This window comes from Suricata suricatta, chromosome 3 (genome assembly GCF_006229205.1).
Source record: "Suricata suricatta isolate VVHF042 chromosome 3, meerkat_22Aug2017_6uvM2_HiC, whole genome shotgun sequence".
NCBI lineage: Eukaryota > Metazoa > Chordata > Mammalia > Carnivora > Herpestidae > Suricata > Suricata suricatta.
In genome coordinates, this window is record NC_043702.1 from 2,509,543 (window position 1) to 2,534,042 (window position 24,500).

At 55.6% G+C, this 24,500-nt stretch overlaps 2 protein-coding genes across 2 annotated transcripts in view; one reads left to right on the top strand and one right to left on the bottom strand.

Moving 5' to 3' along the window:
* The window catches only part of ILKAP (ILK associated serine/threonine phosphatase), a 20,612-nt gene extending 310 nt beyond the window's left edge, over positions 1 to 20,302 (top strand). Inside the window, exons 2-13 of the mRNA XM_029932852.1 lie at positions 1 to 38; positions 6,551 to 6,616; positions 7,072 to 7,128; positions 9,901 to 10,017; positions 11,425 to 11,551; positions 14,018 to 14,124; positions 14,488 to 14,581; positions 14,819 to 14,906; positions 16,084 to 16,205; positions 18,958 to 19,077; positions 19,740 to 19,821; positions 20,054 to 20,302. Coding sequence (XP_029788712.1) covers positions 1 to 38; positions 6,551 to 6,616; positions 7,072 to 7,128; positions 9,901 to 10,017; positions 11,425 to 11,551; positions 14,018 to 14,124; positions 14,488 to 14,581; positions 14,819 to 14,906; positions 16,084 to 16,205; positions 18,958 to 19,077; positions 19,740 to 19,821; positions 20,054 to 20,194 — 1,159 coding nt within the window. The 3' untranslated portion in view covers positions 20,195 to 20,302. The remainder of the gene's footprint in view (positions 39 to 6,550; positions 6,617 to 7,071; positions 7,129 to 9,900; positions 10,018 to 11,424; positions 11,552 to 14,017; positions 14,125 to 14,487; positions 14,582 to 14,818; positions 14,907 to 16,083; positions 16,206 to 18,957; positions 19,078 to 19,739; positions 19,822 to 20,053) is intronic.
* The window catches only part of ERFE (erythroferrone), an 8,722-nt gene continuing 2,736 nt past the window's right edge, over positions 18,515 to 24,500 (bottom strand). The window contains exons 4-7 of the mRNA XM_029932853.1: positions 23,750 to 23,858; positions 23,620 to 23,698; positions 22,492 to 22,633; positions 18,515 to 20,928 (exon numbers count right to left, since the gene is read on the bottom strand). Coding sequence (XP_029788713.1) covers positions 22,535 to 22,633; positions 23,620 to 23,698; positions 23,750 to 23,858 — 287 coding nt within the window. The 3' untranslated portion in view covers positions 18,515 to 20,928; positions 22,492 to 22,534. The remainder of the gene's footprint in view (positions 20,929 to 22,491; positions 22,634 to 23,619; positions 23,699 to 23,749; positions 23,859 to 24,500) is intronic.

Consider the following 24,500-nt stretch of genomic DNA (forward strand, 5'->3'; position numbering starts at 1 on the left):
GACGCCCGCGGCTCCCCAGGGCCCGAGCAGCGGCGCAGGTGCGCGCGTCGGCGGCCGTGGCGTGAGCTCCGCGCGTAAGCGGCCCGGGACCAGGCCTTTGTTAGCCCGGCGCCTCCTGGGCCTTGTGGCCGCTCCGGGGTTCGCCCCGAGAGGCTGATGGGTGCTCTTTGACTCGCGGGACGTTCAGCGGGACGCCCCGCTCTGTAGGGCCTCCTTTCTCAGCCTAACTCGGTGGCGGAAGACCTGGGAAACTTTAAAAACAAGTTCAGATTTCCAGGCCTCCCTCCGTCTGCCAGATCGGAAAGCCTCCAAGCTAGGGTCCTGCATCCTTGAGGTTAAATCCCCAGGGGCTTCGGGCCCGCGCGGCCGGGGCCTGGAGACCGCGGTGTGGAAACTGCCGCTGTGGGGATTAGGGAGGTGAAGGCGAGCGCCAGCCTTTGCCCGCAGAGAGCTTACATGGGAATGCAAGGGATTATAATTTAAACTGGCCAAAGTTGGCGACTGTGGGAAATGCCGCGGGCCTGGAGGAGGGATTGCAGTCGACCAGAAACCCTGGGGAAGGGGGCGGTGCGGGGATGGGACCTCGCAGCTTGGGTAGACTTGTGATTTGCGGAGATGCTGGGCACGGGAGCGATGGGGGCGGCATTCAGTTCTTGGGTCTGCCTGAACGCACCAGTGCGGGGGAGTGGTGAACTTGGAGCTCTGAAGGACTTGTGCTGCCGCCCTGCCCCGGGCCTGGGGTCCGGCTCGTCCCATGTGAACCGCCCGGCCAGTCTTTCTGAGTCGCCATTCCCAGTAATGGCACCGTTAACGCCTCCCCACTTACCGTTCTGATGGTGCAGAAGCGTCTGAAAAACCGTCTTTGAGTCTGTGTGCTCAACTCCGCCATTCACTTCCTAAACTGCTCCAGTTGTAGGTAAAAGCTCTGGCCTTGTGTGTGCAGCTTTCTTCTTTTTCTTCTTTTTTTTTTTAAACCCTGTTGATGGAATATGCTTTCTCTCTGGATATATTCAGGGCAGAGTTTGGATTTGCAGGTGTGTCTGGAATCCTGTCATTTAAAAAAAAATCTCCATAACTTTTTACCTGAAATTAATTTGTCTGCTCAGGAGAAGGCATCCTTTAGATAATATGAAATCTGACAACTTAGAAGTCTTACAAGTTGGTACTTGGCAGCACGGCACCAAATACAATGGGAGGGGGGCTTCTCCAACCCCCGGCTGAGATGCCAGGGGGGCAGAGGGGCTGCATAGTGTTTAAACCCCTGTTCCCTGAATTAGTGAACTGCCCCCTGCTTGTGGGAAGGACACTGACGCTGTCACAGACCATGCTTGGCTGAGTATATTTTTAAAAATGAAGAAGGCATGCTTTCTGAATTTGTAGAGGACCGGAAGCTGAGTGGGTAAGCAGTAAAGTGACAAGAATTGGGATTCAAAGTTCTCTGGACACGCAGTTGGTTAAAACCGACAACATGAGATTTAACAGGTTAAGATCGCTTGAGCAAGAACAATCTGATTTTACTGTCTTGTGAAAATAATGTGATTTTTGAAAAATTAATTTAAACACCATACTTTGCTTCAGAAAGTCTATGGTATTGATTGATACAATTAAAAATGGAATACATGAAAGGAAAATAAGATTGGTTTCTTGAAATGGAGGGAGGGGCACCTGGGGGGCTCAGTCCGTTAAGCATCCGACTTTGGCCCAGGTCGTGATTTCGCCGTCTGTGAGTTGGAGCCCCATGTTGGGCTCTGTGCTAACAGCTCAGAGCCAGGAGCTGCTTCGGATTCTGTCTTCCTCTCTCTCTCTGCTCTTCCCCTGCTCATGTGTTCTCTCTCAAATAAACATTACAGAAAATAAAGTGTAGGGAAAGACACGCAAACCTGCACCATCGTGACCGTCACCCGTGACATCACCCATGATGTCACCTGTGATGTCCGGGAGCCACAGATTCCTGAGCTACTGCAGGGAACCGGCAAAGACCTAGTCATTTTCACAGTCCCGGAGAAGAGTGGGTTTGGACATGTACTCAGACTGGTTTCAGACCCACTAAGTGCCTTCAGTGGCTCTTCCCCGTGTCCATGAACTAGGATCGCTGCCTCCTGCCGCGAGCCCGTGGGTTAGAGAGAGGGCTGCGTGCGCGGGGCTCAGCGCGGGTGTGGCGCGGGGTCGGCCTCGTACATGTCCGCACAGCGCTACGAATGTCAACAGCTGCCTAACGAGGACGCCAGTGCGCTCTTAACTGGAGTCGGTGGAAAGGTAGGAATTCACACCGCTCACCTCACAGCCAGTGTATTTTGTGTAGCTCTTTGATTTTTTTTTTTTTAGACATTCCATTAAATGCTCCTGTCTCCAAGCCTTTTAATTTTTATGGTCTGAAGAAAAATGTAGAAGGAATGCATTAAAGTGTTTTCACATTTTGTGCGTATTAGTTTTCCTGCCAGCCTTTACAGATTTGGTTGCTGAGTAAATAGAATTTTTCGTGTGTAGAGGGTTTATCAAAACGAGGAAGTATGTCCACGTCAGACCTGAGTGCAGCTGCTGCATCCTTCCCCTCAAAGTGCTGACTTGGTGTCTTAAAGATCAACAGCTTATAATTGATAATTCAAACACGTGAAAGGTGTCTGGTGTAAAGTTGCTTTGGCAAGAAGTTGGTTTCAGTTTTATAGGGTGGTTCTTTCCCTCACGAGGTTGTTCCGCTAGGATCCTTGGAAGCTGACGGTCCGCCGTGAGGACTAAGTCACTACTGCAGGACAGGCCATCTTCAGAATATTTCTTTGGGGAAAAAACCCCTAGAGATAAAGGTTAAGGTACTAGAAAAAAAGACTAATTGTAAAACTTCAGGGATAAACAAGGGGGAAAAACTCAAAAATTAAAATGGATTAACTATGTAAAAATAAAAATTTCAGCAGGACAAAATACCACAAAGGAAAAAGATCAGAAAATAATTTAAGTACACATTACTAATGAGCCCTAATAAACGAAAGGCTCATACACATTATAAGACTACGGCACCTGGGTTGCTTAGTTGGTTGAGCATTGAGCATCTTGACTCTTGGTTTTGGTGCAGGGTCATGAGATCGAGCCCCGTGGTGGGCGTCCAGCCTGCTCTTAAGATTCTGTCTCTTCTCCCTGCCTCCCCCTTTCCCCTCTCCCCTTCCCTCACCTTCTTCTGTCTCCCCCCCCCCCCGCGCCCCCCCCCCGCTTGTATGCATGCTCTCTCTAAAAAAAAAAAAAAAAGACAAATAACCCATTTGAAAATGGTCAAAGGCCACTGTCTCCTGACAGTTCTTGCAAGAAGAAATGCAAACGGCTAGTCCCCTGGAGCCAGCGCTGCGCTTGCTCAGTCCCAGGGAGGGAGAGCAAGTCACGCAGCTCCAGGTCTCACTCGTCCCATTAAAATTTGGCAACGTGGAGGCGAGGATGGAGAGAAATGGACACTCATGAAGGGTGTTGGGAGTGGAGGTTACCACAGCTTTTGGAGAATAGTCTGGCGTCTTGTCAGACTTACACCCCACATAACTTTTGGCCAGCGGTCTAGCAGGGCGTGTGTCGGCGCCGTTTCCTGGGGCCATTATTCGTCAAGTGGGAACCTGGAACCCGCCCACCAGTAAGGGAACTGGACCCTCCCTCCCCAGCACCTGGCTGCCAGCAAGAGCTAGACCCCGGCGTGCTGGCCCGGAACGTGCCCCGGGGGCTTACAATGTGCTTTTGCCTTCCAGAAGTTAAAATGCTGGTGCACAAGTGCATCCGCCTGGAAGAAAGTGGAAGGTGCACACTCCTCCGTTATTGTGCTGGGGGGGGGGGGCAGAGCGGGGCTTTTCCCGATGCTTCTCTGGTGTATTGCGTTTGTAGTTGTAAAGAACAGTTGAGGTGAAATACACGATCCTTTTGTTGGCCTTGTTGTACATAGTAGCCTTGAGCTAACATGGTTATAGTTTCCTAAGCTTCAGAATGTAGATGACTCAAAACAAAACAAACCCTAGCAGAGAGTAACTAATGAAAAATCGTCTGTAGCCTTGTTTCCTTCTTCATTAAGCTCTTATATTTAGAATTTGGGGGTGGGGGGCTCCTTCCAAAGCTTTGGGTCACAGTCACATTTGTCTAATTATTGCAGACCCAAATACTTTGAATTACTATTTATCCACAATAGAATGTAAGGTTCTGGCTAATCAGAAATTTTCATTATAGCATCTATGATTTACAGTTAAAATTTTTTTTTAATGTTTATTTTTGAGAGAGAGAGAGAGAGAGCAGGGGAGGGGCAGAGAGAGAGGGAGACACAGAATCCGAAGCAGCTCCAGGTTCTCTGAGCTGTCAGCACAGAGCCTGACGCAGGACTCAAACTCGTGAATTGTGAGATCATGACCTGGGCCGGTCAATTCTTAACCAACTGAGACACTCAGGTGCCCCCGTATATTTCTTTAAAGCTTTTTTTCCTTAATGTTTTTATTTATTTTAGAGAGAGAGAGACAGCGCCACCAGGGGAGGGTCAGAGAGAGAAAGAGACACAGAATCCGAAGGAGGCTCCAGGCTCTGAGCTGTCAGCACAGAGCCCAATGCAGGGCTCAAACCCATGAACCCTGAGATCATGACCTGAGCCTAAGTTGGACGCTTAACTGAGCCACCCAGGCGCCCCATTTTTTTAAGATTTTATTTTTAAGTATTCTTGAAACCCAACATAGGGCTTGAGCTCAGAAGCCCGAGGTCAAGAATGGCCTGCTTTGCTGACTGAGCCAGCTAGACACCCCATGGGATTTTTTTTAAGAATCCAAGTGCAAGCTATTCTGCGTGATCCTTTCAGTGATGCAGAGAGTAGTCCAGAGGTTGGGATTCTCTGGGTGGGGCTGTCGGAAGGGTTAAATCAGATGTTGTGGGGAGGTGTGTGGCACCTCACAAGAGCATGGGCTGGGAACCCAGGCTGCCTGGCTGGCACCCCTGCTCCTGACGGGCCCCCACCTCGGGCATTGTTCCACCAGTTTGCCTCAGTTTCCTCATCACTAAGGAACACGGTGTCAGTACCCGCCTCATAAAACCGTTGTGAGGACTGAATGCGTAGATGTGTGCAGCGCTGGGGCGGTGCCTGGAAGGCAGCACATAATGTTCATTATTTTCGTAAGCCGTTCTCAGTTGTTGCCAAAAGAAAGGAGATGATCTCCTGTTTAATTGAAACTCCGAGCGAGGACTGGAGAGGATTCAGCCCCCGGAGACGGACCGCTGCCCAGGGTGGTGCCCAGAGTGTGCACTGCGTCCGAGTTGTAGCCCCCGGACAGAGGCCAGGCCGGGGCTGTACTGGGAGCACTGTTGTGAGGAGCGCTGGCCAGAACTGAAACTGTCCTCCCCGGGGGGAGAGGACACCCCCCCCCACTGGACAGTGGCCGCCGGGGGACCTGATCCAGATAGGTAGTTTCATTCAGAAATGAAAATATGACCCGGCCTGAGTGGAGGGGGGTTGCTGGGTACGTGGGCCTCCTCCGTGTGACTCCTCTGTCCCAGGTGCCTGGCCCTCAGCCCACCCCCCCCACCACAGGGTGCATTTCCGGTCTGTTAGGAGAAGGGGCGTCTTATGCGCTGTGGTCTGGGTTCCTCTCGGAAGTGCCTTGTTGGGATATTAGGGATTCTTGGATTATTGACTAAGCGGTCATCCTGCATGCCGTTTGATGCCCAGCGATGCTGCTTTTTGAATACTTCTGTAAGGTGTTTATGTCACGTGTGAGAAAAACAGTCTGCAGTTAGTTTGGGAGATCCTGAGGGAGAATTGGATCATTTGATAAAGTAGACGTTTCCCATTTGAATTAGGGTGTAAAGCAGGAGAGTTACTTTTTTTTGTTAAACCAGGAATTTATCAGGTATTTAGGTACTTGTGACCTAAAAACTCCGGAAGCTATTTCTTTCCTTGGAGTTTCTAAATTTTATTTTGAACTATTGTTTCTAAAAGAGTAGAATTGATACCCAGTTCGTTTCTACCTAGAGGCGAAAGGATGATACAGAGCCCATCGGAGCTTACAATTGAGTTAACACCAAGTTAGTTGCTTCCCTCCGCCTCTCATGGTCTCTGTGCTCGTGTGTGTGACCTCGTTGGTGGTTCGTTCAGAATGCTGTTGAAAGAGGACTTTTGAAGACCATAGATCTTTGAAGAGCCCTCCGTCTTTGAGGTTTTATCTTGAGGGACCCAATAATTGTTTTCTTGCCCTAGAATCCATATTTTTCTTCCCAGGATTTATTTCTCAAGAAAGGTTTTAAGTGTTTGTTGCTTTCAGGCAAGGAATTATGGAGAAAACATATTGGTTTTCCTCCAAATACCCAGTGGCCCTTCAAGTGCCCATTGGGTCATCTGTCATTGCTTTTATGTGGACAATAACTGCTGGAAGCAAATGTCCGTGTTAAATAGCTGTCTAGAAGATACTTTTAAAAAATCTGTTCGCCAAGGAGGAGAAAATTTGAGTTTTAATAGCGAACATCTCAGAACGCCCCCCCGCCCCCCCGCCCCCCGCTGAAAAACCTGTCCTGGCCGGTGACCGGATGCCGGTTAAGCAGGCACTCTGTGTTCTAGGCCAAGAAGCTCAGAAGGGGCCCCTGCTCTTCGACGGCCTCCCTCCGGCCGGCGGCGCCGACTCAGGTACAGTCTCCAGGCTCTCCCAGGTGCGTGTCAGCGCGTCGCCCTGGGGTCCTAGTTGTCTCAGATCTTTCTCCCTTTCCCCCGTTTTCAACACGCAGATGTTTTAGGTGTGGACTGTCTTAAGGTTTGAATCCATGGCATCAGGTAAGGCAGCAAAATCTGCTAGTCACGAGCCCCGAGGAGCGGCATAAAAACGAGCAGTTTCCTCCGGTTCGTTGGAGCATTTATTGTACCAGCTGAAATCAGATTTCATTCTTTCAGGCAGATTTTTGTCTCCTTTGAACCGATAGGACTTTAAAATAAAAGAGGTTCAAGACGTTATTTACCGAACTATGAGCTGCCACTGGATGGACCCCAGAGTTCCGAGCTATTCCGCTGGCCTGCGCCGGTGTCCTGGTGGGATGGAGGCTGGAGCCCCCACCGGCCCTGCGCTCACCCTGTGTTCTGTGTTACAGGACCGGGGGGCCCCTTGCTCTTCGATGACCTCCCACCGGCCAGCAGCGGGGACGCAGGTGAGTGGGAGGGGCGGGGTCGCCGTGCTGATGGAGGGGGTGCGTTGAAATCGTACTCTTCTGTAAAATGTATTTGTTGATAGGTCTTAACAGGGTTTGGGATGACATTAAACCGCCATACAGCAGAAGGTTTATTAAAATTTATTAAAATCACACAATAAATAGGCACCATCAGGTGGAAGCAGAAAGATTATATGCTGCATCACCTTTTGGTGATTTCTTACTTCTTGGGGTTCAGCCACTTGCAGCTGATGTTAAGAATTAAGAGTTCGGTCATTTGAACTTTGTTTTTAATATTTTATCAAAAACCTCAGAGTCAATCTCTGCCCCTGTGGGTGAGAGGCTCTAATGTACTCAGCAGAAGTATCTGAATATATAAAATAGTAAAAATATTTTTCATATCCCTGAACCTGTAAACACAGATAGTCTTCTCCTTTATGGTACCTGCATTAAAAAGAATTTTGATTTTAAGAAAATAAAATCCGAATGACACTGGTTTAGTGACTGGTACAGACCATGTGCAGGAATTTCCTTGAAGTTCAAGACCGCAGTTGATTATTTTCAGTCAAGCCTTATTTTTTCTCAACAATCTTTATGAACTTGATCTCATTTTTTTCAAGCCTATTAACGTTGCCTCCACCTTTTCCTGTAAATGTTCTTTCCGTTCTACATCCCGGGCAGGTGGAGGGGGGAGGAGCAGGTCCCTTTGGTGGTCACAGAGATGTATGTCCTAATACTTCCCATACGGGATCCTGCTGAGTGAGGGCAGGGCAGGGGGCCGCATGACAGTGGGGGAGGACGGAGGTGGGGCGGGGGGCTATTTTCACATGCAGTTTTCTGCTGAACTAGAGTCCTCCCTTATGATGTCAAGTACAGCACTTGTTGCTGATTGTCAAGTCCGTGTTTTGTATCATTAGTCCATTACACAAAAATCCTCAGGATTAGGCTAGAGTGTGTGGATTAAATTAGCGTAGTTCTGTGTTTAGAACAAGTTACTAGAGGCCTCTTACGTGAGAATCCTCAGATTTTCAGGGCTGTACAATCACAATGTTGTCTCAGTCCCCAGGAAGCCTAAAATCCTGCCTGTAGAGCCCGCACTCTTCCCATGAAGGTTAATGTGTGCAGACATTGACCTACAGGGCTCTTAACAGGGTTCATAAAAGAAGATTCAATGTAGCTGTGTCTTAGTTCTTCCTAGGGCAAGAGACAGCCAGCTGGTAACAACTTAGACTTTGCACCATTATGAACAGGCTTGATTTTTTCGCATTTAGAATCTAACCTTGCATCCAATGTATTGAATTTCTTGAGAAGACATATTCACCGTTTATAAAATCAACTACATTCTGGGCCATAAAATAAGTCCCAGTAATGAATTGATTTCATATACAGACCACATTCTCTGACTACAAAGTGATTCAGTTAGGAGTCAGTAACACATCTATCAGAATGTCCTTGTTTGGCAAGTTCAAAGAGTGGAGGATTGTTTTGTACACGCCCTGGGAAAGCTGGGCCAGCTGGGGAGGAGTGCATGGAAACATTTGTGGAATTTTCTCAGTTAAGGCACGTTATTATGGGGGGCAGGTTGTGTGTGAGTTATGTTCTGCTGTTGCAAGTGTCTGTCTTTTTGCAAGTAATTCACTCTCCCTGACAGCAGGGACATTTTCTTCCCGTCCCTCCGTGCGCGGAGATGTCTGATGAACACGGGTCGAGTAAATGCTCACATGCTTTTATTTTTTTAATTTTTTTAATGTTTGTTTATTTTTGAGACAGCACGAGCAGGGGAGGGGCAGAAAGAGAGAGGGAGACACAGAATCCGAAGCAGCTCCAGGCTCTGAGCTGTCAGCACAGAGCCCGACGTGGGGCTTGAACCCACGAACGTGAGATCATGACCTGAGCCGGTCGGACGCTTAACCGACTGAGCCCCCCAGGAACCCCAAGGTCACATGCTTTTATACTGAAATGCAGAGAATGCTTAGAGCCTTTTATTACTGCAACAGCAGCCATTTATCGGATAGGTGATGACCCCGGCACTGTGGTCAGTGCTTTTACTTACCTGGTCCCCACCTTCCGAAGTGACCGTGTCCTCCCTGTGTTACAGAGGAAGAAACAGGCTGGGGGTTAAGTGACCTGCCTCAGGGGCAACACCTCTTATGAGTGGCAGAGCCGGGATTTGAAGCTAGACTTCTCCCAAGAGGCATGCACACGACAGGCGCTCTTAGCTCTCTGGCCTGAGTCCAGGTTCCTCTCTCCACAGATGCGGATGGCTTCAGCAGTCCTGTTTGGCCTGTCACCATGCACACAGCTCTTAAAGCTTGGTGTTTACCTCACTGTACCCCCCTCTGGGCACTTAATGCTTTTTTGACTTGTTCAGGACGTGTCACTGCCAGTTTCAGAAACTTCCTTATTAATAAGGGCCTACGGATATGGGACCTGCTGTGCACCACAGCCCCAAGATGTGGGCTGTATATTTTTCCACCAAGAACCTTCCCTTGCAGATCCTTTCTCACATCTGGCCTGAGCAGGACCTGAATGCTGACCTGTGGTCCCCCTGTGGGTGCCCGGGCACACCGCCCGCCCTGTGCCTGCCTCTCTGCCGGTGCTCGTGCCCCGTGGTCCCCCCTGTGGGTGCCCGGGCACACCGCCGGCCCTGTGCCTGCCTCTCTGCCGGTGCTCATGCGGCGTGTCATTTCGAGTCTTGGGGGCTGGCGTGGGGCCTGGTCCACCAGTCGCTCCTGATGGTCCGCAGCTCTGTCTGTCTGTCCTTGCGTCCAGGTTCTCTTGACACTTCGATGTCCCAGACGGTAAAGAGCGAAGGGAAAGGAACAAAGAGAAGAGCCCCTGAAGAAGAGAACGGCAGCGAAGAGCTTGTGGAAAAGAAAGTTTGTAAAGGTTTTCAGACAGTTTGAAAACAAACGTATTAGACTTCCTATCTTAGAACAACCCAGAGCAAAAACGAGCTCAGCTTTCTGATTCAGGATGCTTCCTTTTCGTGTCTGCATTTGAGAAGCTGGTAGGGTTCCCTTTTTGCCAGCAGATTTCCAAAGTTCCTTTTGCTTCCTCTCCTTACTTTCCTGTTCAGCTCTGCCCAACTTTGGTCAGATAGGAGACCTGCATTTGTTCCTCAAGGGTCAGAAGACCCAGGTCATGTTGACGTCACCTTCTCTAGTGAACAGTGAGTCTGCTGAGCCCCCACTTTCTCTCTGACTCACTGTCTTTGTTCGCACTGGCGATGGGCACTTCCCAAGAAGGCGCCTGCAGCTGGAAAAACCAGTTGAAATTCGGAGAAGTGGAAAGTATCAGTTACAGAGAGGTGGCCGTGGGTGTTGTTCACACACCGTACGCACCCCTTCGTCCTTGGCCCGGAGCTGCCCGGCGAACGCCGCGGGGTGCGCTGGGACACGCGCGAGAAGCCCACTGGCCCGCTGGCCGCTGCCCTTCGCCTCCAGAGCACCGCGCTTCCGGGCAGCGGCTCTGCCAGTGTCGTCTCACTGTCGGCGGAGCCCTGGGGTGTCCGAGAATGAGCTTCAGTGGCCTGGGGCCGTGCCCGTGGCGTGCTCCTTTAGCCTCGTCTTCCTCACTTAAAGTAGGAGCCGCTGCCGCGCTGTGTCCAAGTTCTCTGCCAGCCTCAGGCATGGGACTAGAGTTTCACGTAGCCGACAGGGCATTTGGGGTAGACTTTATGCGTTTCTCTAAACTAGGAAGTTTTCTGCCCTCATTAAATTACTGACGAGACTAATTCGCGCATAACACCCGCCCCAGGTTGGGGTGAGGGCAGGCCCCTTGCTCTGGTGCTTAATGCCTTAACCGAAGCCAGTGGTGCCAAGCTGCTGCTGTCCATGCTTCCTCTTCACCGTTCAGTCTTTCGTTCACTCATTTTGTTTTTTGAGGGGGAGAGAGGGAGTTTGTGCGTGAGTTGGGGAAGGGCAGAGCAGGAGCATGAGCATCCCAACCAGGCTCCGTGCCCAGCGAGGAGCCTGATGCCAGGCTCGATTTCACAGACCGTGAGATCATGGCCTGAGCCAAAATCAAGAGTCGGACGCTTAGCCAACCAAGCCCCCCTGGGTGCCCCCACTGCTCAGCCTTTTAGAGCCCGCCCTTGTCCGGCTGTGGTCTTGTTCTAGGTACAGACTTGCAGCGGGGCAGACGGCCGGCCAGAGGGGAATAGCTCGCTCATATGCAGTCAGGACATCCCGGAGGAAGGCTGCCAGCAGCCCCGCACCCCCCGTTTGCTCTGGGCTAGGGCTTCTGGAGGGACGTGCGCAGTTCTGTAGCGGCGTTCTGCTCTCCTCTCCGCAGCTTCTTCGGTGATCTTCGGTCTGAAAGGCTATGTGGCCGAGCGGAAGGGCGAGCGGGAGGAGATGCAGGACGCCCACGTCATCCTGAACGACATCACTGAGGAGTGTAGTCCCCCGTCGTCCCTCATGTGAGTGTCCGCTCCCGCGAGCTCTGTGCCGAGTGGCCGCATTCGGTGGGTGGGTCTGGGGGGTGTGGCATATCGGTGCCGATCCGTGCTTCTCAGCTGGCCCTGATTTTGCACAGTCTTCCCTTCCCGACGTGTGTGGTCCTCGCCTGGGCGGGGGGCGCTTGGGATGCTAGACGCCCCGCAGCAGAGAGCTGTCCTGCCCCAAGTGCGTTCCTGCCGGAGCCCAGAACCCTGTTAGGGAACGGACTCTGCGTCAGTGTCTGAGGAGCTTCTGGCAGGGGTACCCTCACCCCGCGGCCCCAAGATGGAGGGGCTGCTCACAGCGCTCTTGGTGATCCGGGAGAGCTGCATCTGGTCGGGGCCCAAAGGAGAACAAAAAGCAGAAACAGCATCAAGGGGGAGAACAGTGAACATTTTCCTGCAACTGTACAAACTCACATGAGGCCTTTGGGTCATCTCTGAGGCGCGGAGGGCTGCACAGCCTGTCGTTACCTCGCGTTCCCGCTGTGCACGGAGACTGTAGGGCCAGGATCACACGTGTGCACGCCAGAGACTCTGGGGCACAGGATCACGCGTGTGCGCACGCCAGACACTCTGGGGCAAGGATCCCGCGTGTGACCAGAGACTCTGGGGCACAGGATCACGCGTGTGACCAGAGACTCTGGGGCACAGGATCCCACATGTGCGCACGCCAGAGACTCTGGGGCAAGGATCCCGCATGTGACCAGAGACTCTGGGGCAAGGATCCCGCGTGTGACCAGAGACTCTGGGGCACAGGATCCCACGTGTGACCAGAGACTCTGGGGCAAGGATCACACGTGTGCACACGCCAGAGACTCCGGGGCACAGGATCACGCGTGTGTGCTCGGGAGACTCTAGGACAAAGGTCATGGTTATGTGCACGGGGGATTGTAGGGAACAAGATCAGGCGTCCGCATCACCACGTTTCCGTGGTCACGGGGTCTGTGACGGGTGCCCCCTGGAGCCAGCCAGTCACTAACAGACAGTGTGCTGGAGCCAGTGGTGCCAGTGGCCTTTGTGCAGACGAGGAGGCGACGGTCCCTGCCGGCACCTGGTCACGTGTGGAGGTGCCCGCGTACACACAGTCCCTGGTGCTGGGCAGCCGTCGTCCACACAGCACACTGTGGGGTCACCCTTGGAGCTGGAACAGGCCTCCGGAGAGCCCCGGGAGGGGGAGGGGACTGTGCTTAGCAGCCACCCCGTGATGACAGCCACGTGGAGGTGGCGCCTCATGGCTCGTGAGGTCGCTGTTGGAACGGACTCGGGACATGTTTGAGGAAGTGGCTCTCTAGAGTAGACGTCCTTTCTCGTGGGCATTTTTATTTGTCCCTGAAACAGTTTAACTCACTAATGGCATTTATTCTGTGTATGCAAGTGTTCTGGCACGATGTGAAAGGGGAATAGGAATGAGTGTTAAGATGGGCATTAAGTTTCATCTTCAGTGAACGATCAGTTAATCTTGAGTTGTTGAAAAAAATGTGAGTTTTTAACTTTTTTTTATATTTAAATTTTTTTTTAATGTTTTTTATTTATTTTTGAGAGAGCGCAAGCAGGGGAGGGTCAGAGAAAGAGGGAGATACAGAAACTGAAGCAGGCTCCGGGCTCTGAACTAGCTGTCGGCACAGAGCCCGACGCAAGGCTTAGAACCTGCACACCGTGAGATCATGACCTGAGTCGACGCCGGATGCTTAACCGACTGAGCAACTGGTGCCCCTTAACTTCTTTTTCTTTAAGGTTATTTATGTTGATCTCTATACCCAATGTGGGACTCAGAACCACAACCCCGAGATCCAGAGTCTTCGTGCTCCACTGACGGAGTCAAAGGCCCCCGAGTTTTTAACTTTTAATTTAAAAATACTGTGAGGGGCGCCTGGGTAGCTCAGTCCATTGAACGTCCTACTTCGGCTCAGGTCATGATCTCCTTTCTGTGACTTCGAGCCCTACGTCGGGCTCTGAGCTGTCAGCACAGAGCCCAGAGCCTGCTTCGGATTCTGTGTCTCCCTCTCTCGTGGCCCCTCCCCCACTCACACTCTTGTCTCTCTCTCTCTCTCTCTCTCTCTCTCTCTCTCTCTCTCTCTCTCTTCCTCAGAATAAATATTAAAAAAACATTTTTAATTAAAAAAATAAAAATATCATGCAAGTTGGGGCACCTGGCTGGCTGGGTCAGAAGTGTGTGACTCTTGATCTCTGGTCACGAGTTCAAGCCCCATGTTGGCTACAGAGATCACTTAAATAAATGAACTTAAAAACTACCGTGAAAGTTACTTCCACATTTGTCTCAGTTAATGTGATGTGTGTTTTCTCATTTGTGACAGTCTGGCTGGTATTTTAGCAGGGGGATGTCCTCAGTCTTCTTAGTGCTCACTGTTTGAAATAAGATTTAGAAGCCTTCATGGAGAGGAGCAAGCTTTGACAATCTCAGTAACTTGTAGTTCATTCTTCCAGTACCCGGGTTTCATATTTTGCTGTTTTTGATGGACACGGAGGAATTCGAGCTTCAAAATTTGCTGCACAGAATTTGCATCAGAACTTAATCAGGAAATTTCCTAAAGGTGAGACCTAGAACAGAGTTGGGTCACGTTCATCGTGGTGTTTGCCGTTGGTGTAGAGCAGGGAGAGAGTCATGTCACCAGGAACTGGCAGCGGCCCTTTGAAGATGGGGCACGGGGGGCGGGCTCCGAGGTGGGCAGGTGGAGGCCGAGTGGGGGGCCTGGCGTGACGTGAGTCTGCCCGACGGCGCCTGGCGGAGAGGTGTTCGCCTCCTCACCTGGGAGATGGCTAGCAGGCTCCGCCGGCCCTGCCGTCCAGGAGGGGAAGTGAAGACGACCTTGACCTTGGTCACTGTGCAGACACGGAACTGCAGCAGGAGGAGAACCTGCCCTTCTTGAGAGCCTGTCATGTTCCTTCCGTAACAGGAGATGTGATCAGTGTCGAGAAGACCGTGAAGAGATGCCTTTTGGACACTTTCAAGCACACTGATGAAGAGTTCCTCAAACAGGCTTCCAGCCAGTGAGTGTAATCACGTAGAGATGAGTGTGTGAGCGTGTGCGGTGCGCGTGTGGTTTTTCTCGAACCCATTTGAGGTGTTCTGATCCTCACTCTCTGAAAAGCACCCGCCACCAAGTAAGTGCTCACACTGTTGACGTGCGCGGTGGAGTGAACCTCACCGCCCAGCCCGGGAAGTGGGTCTCCAAGGGCTGCTGTCGGCGGCCACCGTGTTTCTGATGTGTCTCCCCCTCCCCCCAGGAAGCCCGCCTGGAAAGACGGCTCCACTGCCACGTGTGTTCTGGCTGTGGACAACATCCTGTACATTGCCAACCTCGGGGACAGTCGGGTATGTGGCTCCGGAGCTGCTCCCGGCGGCCAGCGCGCGGTGTGGGCACCGACAAGTGTGCGCCCAGCGGGGTGGACGGTGGTGACGGGTCGAGGTCTCTTCTTGCAGGGCCGCTGCGGGGCTCCCGCAGACTCCACGTGCTGGCAGGGGGCCGAAGCCGTTTGCACTCTGGGCACACGCAGGCCCTGGGAAGTGTGGGGGGGTGTGTGCATGTGTGTGCATGCTCTGTCTCCATGGGGCAGTGGGTCAGAAGACCTCAGAGGGTAATGACGGCAGAGTGTGGACCCTGGCCTCTCAGCATGATTGTGCTTCCAGAATAAGTCCAGAGTAGTTACAGAGCACTAGGTGATGCCGTGTCCGGAGCCAGTCCACGTGACCGCAGGAGGGAACCCGCTTATTTCCAATGAGTGGCACTCAGTGTCCCTGCGCCAGCTGTGGGGAATGGCTTAGAGCCGGGGGGCCACATCCGGCAGCCCGGCCCAACGCCCCTCCCCACATGGCAGGACCTCTTTCAGCGAGCCTGGTCCTCCATCAGCAGTCACGGTGACCCTCCTGCTCTTAGGCAGCACCTGGAGACCGCTGTCCCCTCCCCCCATCACATTTAGAGTGATTTCTACATAAATACCAGGCGCTGGGGGGACAGCAGTGCCCATCACCGACTGTCCCTGTGCTGGTGGATTTTATATTCTGGTGTTTTTCTAGTAGACTGGCCCCAGTTCACATGTGTTGAGGCTAAATAACAAGTAACGGGAGTAAAACCAGCAAAAAAAAAAAAAAAAAAGACTTTGAGCTCAAATCCAGATTTGCATCCTGGCTCTGCTGTGTGACGTCAGGCACACACCTGCGGACGTGGTGGCGGTGTGCACGGAGGCTTTGGCCAGCCTGCCCTCCTGTCCGCCTCCAGCGGACTCCGTGCCTAGTGATGCCCCCAGGAGGCTGTCATCTTCATTGCGTGTCACAATCAAGGCAGTGGCCTGTGGAGGGTCAGCCACCGGCTGCCCGGCCCGCCCTGCTGGCCCCGGACTTGGCCATCAGCATGGCCCCTCCCCCTGGTCACGGTTTCTGTGACACTTCTTTGCTCTGAACTCCTGTTTGTCAGCAAGAGAGTGAACCTGAAACTCCGTTGCTAACCTTTCTCCTCACCCGGTACCTGAACTTGACCTGTCTGTGTTCCCAGGCAATCCTGTGTCGCTTTAACGAGGAGAGTCAGAAGCACGCGGCCTTAAGCCTCAGCAAGGAGCACAGCCCCACGCAGTACGAGGAGCGGATGAGAATCCAGAAGGCCGGCGGCAACGTCAGGTAACAGGGCCACGGGGCCCCCTCTCCCCATCAGGGGGCCTCTGGGGGCAGAGCTTTCCGTGTTTGCAGAGTCAGCAGTGAGACGAGACCGAGGTCGAAGCAGGGGAATAGAGGTTGTAGGATTTCGCACTGTGCGCCTGGGAACTTCCGTGAATACTGTCATTTGTCACAACCGGACAAGCTAGTCGTAAGCTAACTCCAGAGGGAACAGCTGACGTGGTGGAGACAGCAGCTCAGGGTGCAGCTCCATCTCCCTCTCTGTGCCTTCGACGACCGCGTGCCTGCTCCCGTGTAGATCTGCCGTTTCTCGGAGGCGGCGGTGGAGGCTAACCTCTCTCCTCCTCTTCTCTGGGCCACGGGAGAGGTCCGCCTCGGGGACATCACACTAGGAGTTTGGCCAGAGTGTTTTCCGGCTGGTCTTCCAGTGTGACCGTTGGGACTTGATGCTCTGTGGGGATGCAGGAAGGGGGCCCGGGAAGATGGCGGCCGGCTGTCCCTGGAGGGGCTTTCTCTCCCCGTCTCTCGCTGCTGCTCTAGGCGGCTTCTGGCTGGTGCTTCGGGGGCCTCTGGGGAGGAGCCTGAGAGCTCCCGATTCTGCCGTTGCCCAAACTCCTTGAAAACGTGCGGACTTGGACAGTCCTGTGGCTGACGCGAAGGTGCGCTGTACGGCAGCTGCCCTCTGTCCCTAGTCCCCACATAACTGAGACGGCGTAGGGGGCTTAGCGGTGTCGTTTGTGCGGCCTAGGACGGGCCCCTCCTCTCGGGGCCCACTCTGCCTCCCCGCCCTCCCCCCACTGCGATCACTAACACTTCCAAACGTCCAAAACAGCAGGACGTTTCAGTCTGTGTGTGCAGCTGACCTGTCGGAAGGTCACTGCAGACCGAACGCGGACACAGCCTGGCCGAGGGGTTTCCGCCTGGCCGGTCCCGGTGTCCCCTTAGTCCGCGTGGCCTCTGCTGGAAACCAGCATCCAGTCCACGTTCACGTTCGCCTGGGCCCTCACCGTTCTGTGAGGACGGTCGTACGGGGTCGCCCGTGGCCCGTCCTTGTTGGCGTGTGTCCTGCAGGCTGGAGTGCAGCTCACTGGCCGCATCATTCTCTGAAGTATGGGGGGCTCCTCTGGGCCCGTGATGGTCGCAGTCGCCCCTCCTGTCGCCCCTGCAGTGTGTGGGGTGCACCCAGTGAGCGAGATAGAAAACTCCCGCTCTCCTCACACCCCGAGCTCCTTCCACAGCCTCTGTGCGGGGCTGCTGGCGCTCAGCGGGTCTTTGGGACTTACCGCTGCGCTGTCGGAGCAGGCCAGGCTCCTTCCAGGGGCAGAGGAGGGGGGAGCCCTAGTCACCCGTCCCTCAAGCGCCTTGTGGGGTTCCTGAGGGGCTCGTGCTTTGAGCAGCTTCCCAGGGAGCACGCTGGAGGCCGGCTCTCTCTTCCTGTGCACTGTGTCCCTCTTGCTCATTCGCACGGTTGCACTTGAGAGGCCTTCAGGAGGCACCCGCCTGGAGGGTCACTGTGTGGCCACAGTCAGGGGCCGGGAGCACTGGATTCTGGCTCCAAACAGCGGCCCAGGCCAGTGAGGACATCCCGCCACATGCGTCCTCTGCAGCTTCTTGCTCCTAGTTCGGGAAACCTCTATGGGCCCCACAAACAGCTCTGCATTTGCCGAGCCTGCCCCCCACCGCCGCCCGCCGCGTGCACCGCCTCTGGTTTCCCAGGCACAGCCGGAGGCCCAGTGGCTTGCAGCTGCCCAAGGCCCATCAGACTTGTTCTTGGCATCGAGTTGGGGGGCTCTTGGGGGGCTCTTTCCCCTCTGATAAACCTGCAGGCCCATTTCTAGGTCGCCTCCCCAGCTCTGGATGCCTCAGTTGAAAATGGAACAGGTAGGGGCGCCTGGGTGGCTCAGTTAGGTGTGCACTTTCGATTTTGGCTCAGGTCGTGATCTCATGGTTTGTGATATCAAGCCCCATGTTGGGCTCTGTGCTGACAGCCCGGAGCCTGCTTGGGATTCTCTCTCCCACTCCCTCTCTGCTCCTCCCTCGTTCATGCTCTCTCTCAAAAAGTAAATAAGTTTGGGGCACTTAGGTGGCTCAATTTGGTCAAGCCTACGACTTTGGCTCAGGTCATGATCTCACGGTTCGTGGGTTTGAGCCCCGTGTCGGGCTCTGTGCTGACAGCTCAGATCTGGAGCTGCTTCGGATTCTGTGTCTCCCTCTCTTTCTGCCCCTCTCCTGCTCACACTCTCTTTCCCTCTCTTTCAAAAATAAAGTAAAATGTTTAATAACAATAATTAAAATAATAAAAATAAGTAAAGTTAAAAAAAATGGAATGGGTAGAAGTTTAATGTGCAGAATACGATTAATACAGTGTAAGAGAAATCATGTCCATGGCCCACGCAAAGAAAACAGGGCTTCAGAATCCGGAAACAGTTACTTGCAGGGATTTCTGGGTCAAGTCAGGTGTAAATACAGCGCCCCCTGCCGCACCTCGTAACCTGGGCTGCCTGCTCATGTCGCCTGAGGCGCGTTAGGGTACGGCAAGATAGCAAACATAATCTGGGCCCTGACCCGGCCCTGTCCCGTCCAGCTTGGCTGTGGGCAGGTCAGCAGGGCGGGCTGGGGGCCGCGCGTGCCAGCCAGAGGGTGTGCAGTGCCGTCGGACGTGTTTGAGTGCTCGGAGGCCAAGGCTGGTGGTGTGGGTGCCCGCAAGCACCGTGGACCCACGATCTGTCACATGGAGCCCGTTTCCCCGTTTCAGGGACGGGCGTGTCTTGGGTGTGCTGGAGGTGTCTCGCTCCATCGGGGACGGGCAGTACAAGCGCTGTGGGGTCACCTCTGTGCCAGACATCAGACGCTGCCAGCTGACCCCCAACGACAGGTAAGTCCATGTGCGCACACAGTCCCGAGTTCCCGTTTGCGTTGTGACCTGGGGTGGGTGGGCAGCCCTGTCTTGGGCACTGGTGGGGCCTGGTGGTGCAGGGATGGACAGACTGCTTTCTGCCCTCGTGGGCTCCCCAGGCCAGTAGGTGAGTGCATGTGTTGGGGGGGGGTGGGGGCACCGTGTGTTGGGAGCAGGAGACTTGGGCCAGGTCCCTGTTGGAGAGAGGAGAAGGGCCCCCTGGCAGAGGGAAGGTGCACGGCCATTGCAGCGGGACAGCATGACGCATGGCCAGGTGCCTGGCAGTAAGGGAGGGTGATGGGGGAACGGCAGCAGGGTGCCTGGGAGCCAGTGGTGAGGGGTCCTGGGTTCCCTGCGGGGGCAGCAGCCAAGCGGAGCCAGCCAGCCCATGAAAGACGCTGCGCTAAGCTGCCTGCGGCGAGGTGGGCGGCCCCGGAGGCTCAGGAGGGCCTCCCCACGGCCCCCTGCTCAGCCTGGCTTTTGCGGGGCTCTGTGCGCCTGCCGACCTTGGGGTCTCAGGATGCTCCCTCCCACCAGCCCTTTCAAGTGGTTGGACAAGTGTTTATTTTATTGCATCGCCAAGCCATTTTACGAAGTCTGCTGCGAAAACCCGTTTATGTTCCTTGTTCCCATTCATTAAGGTTCATTTTGCTGGCCTGCGACGGCCTCTTCAAGGTCTTTACCCCAGAAGAGGCCGTCAACTTCATTTTGTCCTGCCTGGAGGTAAGAGTGCCCACTGGGTGCCGGCTGTCAGAGCTGCGCTCAGGTTCTTGCCACAGGGACGTCCCGGGGGGGCTTCCTCCCTGCTGCCCCCCCCCGGCGCACATGCCCGGGGCTCCCCAGTCCGTTCGTCCTGCAGCCCCTCCCGATGGAGACCGGGGAGCAGTTCTTGTGGAGCCCGCACCCCGGAGGGTGGCCGGGCCCTGCTCACCTGTGCCCCTTTGCCGTCCGGCAGGATGAGAAGATCCAGAGCCGGGAAGGGAAGCCCGCCGTGGACGCGCGCTACGAGGCCGCCTGCAACAGGCTGGCCAACAAGGCGGTGCAGCGGGGCTCCGCCGACAACGTCACGGTGATGGTGGTGCGGGTAGGGCAGTAGGGCGCGGCCCGGGCTCCCTGTGCGTGTGTGTGTGTGCGCACTACGTGTGTCCCGTGTACTCCTGGGGGCTCCCGTGGTTGTAAATAAAGGTTTCTTTCTTTTCTAGTCTTTTGGGTTCTTACATTTGAATGACTTGGCCCTTCAGAAGTCCTGTCGGCTTCCGGGTACGCTCTGGGGCTTCCCTCAGTACAACTGCCATGGCCTCTCGCATGGGCCTGCGCTGGTGACCCACAGCTGCTCAGTGTGTTATGTTTGTAGGTCACGGGCGCCTCACCTGTGCTTTCGCCCTCCTCAATGAGCCTGGTTAGGGAAGGGGCACTTTCTATCCGGAGACTGAGGTAGTGACCTGCCCAGACAGGCCGGCCGAGCCGTCTGGCCGTTTTCAGGTCTCCAGGGGAAATGCGGTGGCAGAGCATCGTGTGGCAGAGGTGCTGGGCGTGGCCAGGGGTGGACAGGTACACACGGCGCCTCTGGCAGGCCCTCCAGGGACAACGGGAAGTCTGCTCATTTCTGATTCTGTTGGTGGGGTGCAGTCGGGCCCCAGGACGCTGTGGAGTGCTGGCCCTCCCGGTCTCCCGTCTGGACCCCTGGGCGAGAGCCGGGCGCTTTCCGGTCCGGGCAGTCCACTGCTGCTGGGAACGCCTCCGAAGCCAGTGGCCAGTGTCCGTGCATGCGGCTGGCCGTCTGCTGGGCTGAGGGCCTTCTGGGCAAGGACACTTGAAAGGGGGAACCTTCTGGTGAAGATGTTAAAAAATGCAGAATTAGCCTACTTGCAAAATAAATGAAAATACTTCTCCAGTCCTTATTAATCTAGAAGAGCGGTCACAGGACCGCTGTCACTGTTGTAGTGAAACCGTTCTCTGGTTCCCTCAAGTGTCCGCCTCTGGAGGACGGGCGTGTGGATGATGTAAGTCTGCACAGTCTTGCCTTAGGAGCTGCTGTTCGGGAAGGGGCCCCGCCCCTGCCCCGCCCCCTCAGGCACCTTATCACCCCTTCTGCCCAGTTAGTGGAGCTGGTGTCGTCCCCCACCCCCCCCACGTTGTGCACACCCTCGCTGCTGGGGGCCGGGACCACATGCGGTGGGGCATCCCTGGAGACGAGGACCCCGGCTCTGGGAGCCGGAAATGACACCTGATCCAGTCTGCAGTTCCCGAGTCCCAGTGCCCGGGAAGCCACCGCCCGCACGTAGCTGGGAGGCCTCCCTGGTCAGCCGCCCCGCCCCCGCCCCTTCCCGGGTCCAGGCTGCCCAGGGCAAGGACCAGCCTCCCCTGCCTCCCAGACTTCCTCCCCCTTAGCGGGCCTGCCCTCAGGGCGGAAGGTTCTTTATTTTCCCGTCTGCACTGCGTGCTGCCGTGCACAGGCCTGAAAGGAGACTTCTTTGCCCCAAACCAGGCAAAGTGACTGGCATAAATGCCTCCCGCTGGCCCCGTCCCACGGAAACTACCGCAGACGGCCTCCTGCAGAGCACGCTGAGCTGAGGATGGAAGGGGCTGCGGCCGCTTCTGGGCAGAGGCGGACTCCTCTCCACACTGTGCCCGCGGGCCACAGGGGGAAATCCAGAGAAGGGTGTGGCCGCAGCACCCTTATCAACCCGAGAGGCGGCACCCTGCAGCGGCCCTTCCTGGTAGGGTGGGTACCAGTCCTACTGAGAATCGAACCAGGCCTGCCAAGGGCACCGAGTGGTTCCCGGGTACCATGCCCGGCGGGAGCGGGTGTTGGGGCTCTGAGGGGGGACGTGAGCTGTGTGCCCTGGGAGCTCCGTCAGACCTGGCCACCGTCACCGCCCTGAAGCCAGCGGATGGTTCAGGGGACTTCAGCCGCCACCCTCTGCAGACTGAACGCTCGCTTGTCCGAGCAGCCTGGCCCCACGCACACGTGCGGCACCGGGTCCCGGCGGCCACCCTGCCCAGAGCTGCCGTGCGACTTCCTCGGTGACACATTGGAAGAAACACGCTGCAGGCAGACACCGGTGTCTCCTTGCAGGACCCTCCCCATCCCCCGCCCCGCCTCTCCCTGGTCCATCACTGCTACAGCACTGAGGTGAACTTGGGACCCTGCCTCCCCAAGACGAAGCAAGTACTCTGGGTGCTAGGCCCCCCTAGAAACTTTCGCCGGGTAACAACCCAGCAGGGCTCTCCTCCTCTTGAAAGGCCTCCGGAGGTCACTCCTGGTGCCAGTGTGCAGGTCCCCTTGCTGGGCCTGCGGGGCCCACGTGGATGGTTCCTGCCGGCGTCCTCCTGCATGTGTCCCCCCTCCCCCCGCCAGCCACTTCAACACCGCCCAGAGACTGTTCAGACCCTGCGTCCGTTGGCCGGGCACAGGAAGGGCCCACCGGGCCGCTCACACGCCGAGGAGGATGGCGCTGAAGTGCGAGCCGCCGCGCACGGTGAGGGAGGAGCCGCTGGCGTTGTCCAGGAAGACGGAGGCGTACTGCCCCAGCTGCGGGGAAGGTCAGGGTCAGCCTGGGGCCGCCAGCCCCCAGAGACGCAGAGTCTGGGGATGCCCCCCCGCCCCTCAGCACCCCAGGCGGGCCATGTGCCCCCCGGCAGCAGCTGGGACCCGACCCTCAACAGCGCTGGCCTCCCGACCATGTGTCCTCAACTCCCTTGTCAACGGTGGAAACACCATCCGGCAACTAAACTTCAAACTTTCCCTTCTGGGGGCACCTGGGGGACTCAGTCGGTTAAGCGTCCAGTATCGGCTCAGGTCATGATCTCACAGTTCGTGGGTTCGAGCCCCGCATCGGGCTCTGTGCTGACAGCTAGCTCAGAGCCTGGAGCCTGCCTCGGATTCTGTGTCTCCCTCTCTTCCCCTTCCCTGCTCAGGCTGTCTGTCTCTCAAAAATAAATAAAACATTAAAAAAAGAACTTTCCCTTCTGGTGAACAGAGGAAAAACAGCAATGCTGACCTCAGAGCAGGTGTAATTTACGTCAGGAGCTGTGAGGGGCCCGGCACGCTGCTATATAAGGGCCAGCTGGCACTCCACACATCTGCACTTCAACTTTTTCAGTAAATCCCACCTCTACATCAATTTGTCACTTGCCAAGGGCCCCCCAGTGCCAGAGACGGTCGCAGGATTTTGTGTAGAAAGGAGCCACAGCTGCTTCCCACAGGTGTGACGGCCCCTGAGGGTTGCAGTGTCAGCCTGAGGGCACAGAGCTGACTGCATCCCCTCCTGCCACCTGTGCCTATGGGGAGCGCCAGTGCTCAGGACGCCAGGAAGGTCTGGAAACAGCGGCCTGAGGAGCAGAGCGGCTGCTGAGGGCAGTGGCCGTGGCTTTGCTCTGCGCGAACGGGTGAGCCACCCGGTGCGGCCCCCGATCTGTCCCAGGCCTGGGGTGGGAGGGCACTGCTCCCAGAGACCCTGAGCAGCCCCCTAGCCTTGCCCAGGGGTGCCCCCCACGCCCGAGCCTGCCCCCACGCACCTGCAGGTACAGAACACCATTCACCGAGATGGTGAAGAGCTCACTGCTACTCTCCAGGCCCATGACCGCCTCCAGGGAGCTGCGGCCCAAAGGGAAAGACGATCAGCCCGCACCCGCAGACCGCACCAACCTCACCCACAGTGTGCTCAGCCGCCCCAGCTCTTCCGGTGGAGAGTGGGGCCGGGTCAGGGCAGTCTCCACAGGGCCAAAGGGGTTCTGCGAGCACCCAGAAAGCCAGGCTGGGCCCAGGCCAGGGGCTGAAAGGTCCTGGGCCTGCTGCAAACAGGACACAGGCTGGTGTCGTGGGAAGTAGGGGTGTGGGGGCAGCAGTGACCCCAAAAAAGTGGGCTCAGGCCAATCTATGAAGGTTTGCAACATCAGAGTAGGAAGTTCTGAACTCGGTCTCCTACGACCAGGGAGCGTGTGCTCTGTGCCTGGACTCCACTGGGGGCGCTGGGGACACACGGGGAGCCACCCCTTGCCCTCCGGGGTGCAGGTGCATCGGAAAGGGAGGCCTGATCGAGTCAGGGAGTACACAGCCATGAAGGAAGTTCACAGGCAGCAGAGACAAGGGAGGCGGGTGGGCTGCCTAGGTGTTCGGAGAGGCCCCTCTGAGGAGAAACTATGGCCTCCAGGTGACTGGCAGTTCCCAGCGTGGACGAGGAGGGCGGGGAGGCCGGGAAAGTGTTGGGGTAAGCACAGCACGCCCCCTCCGACCCCCGCTGCTGGGAAAGGATGGCTTGATGCAGACTTCGAAAGGAGACCCCAGGAAGAAGGCCCTGGGAAGGAGGCGTAGGGCCCAAGGGAGCCCGGTGTGGGCGGAGCTGGCAGACAGGGTCTTTCCAAGCCGGGGAGGGCTGGGGGGAGGAGCCACGGGGGGG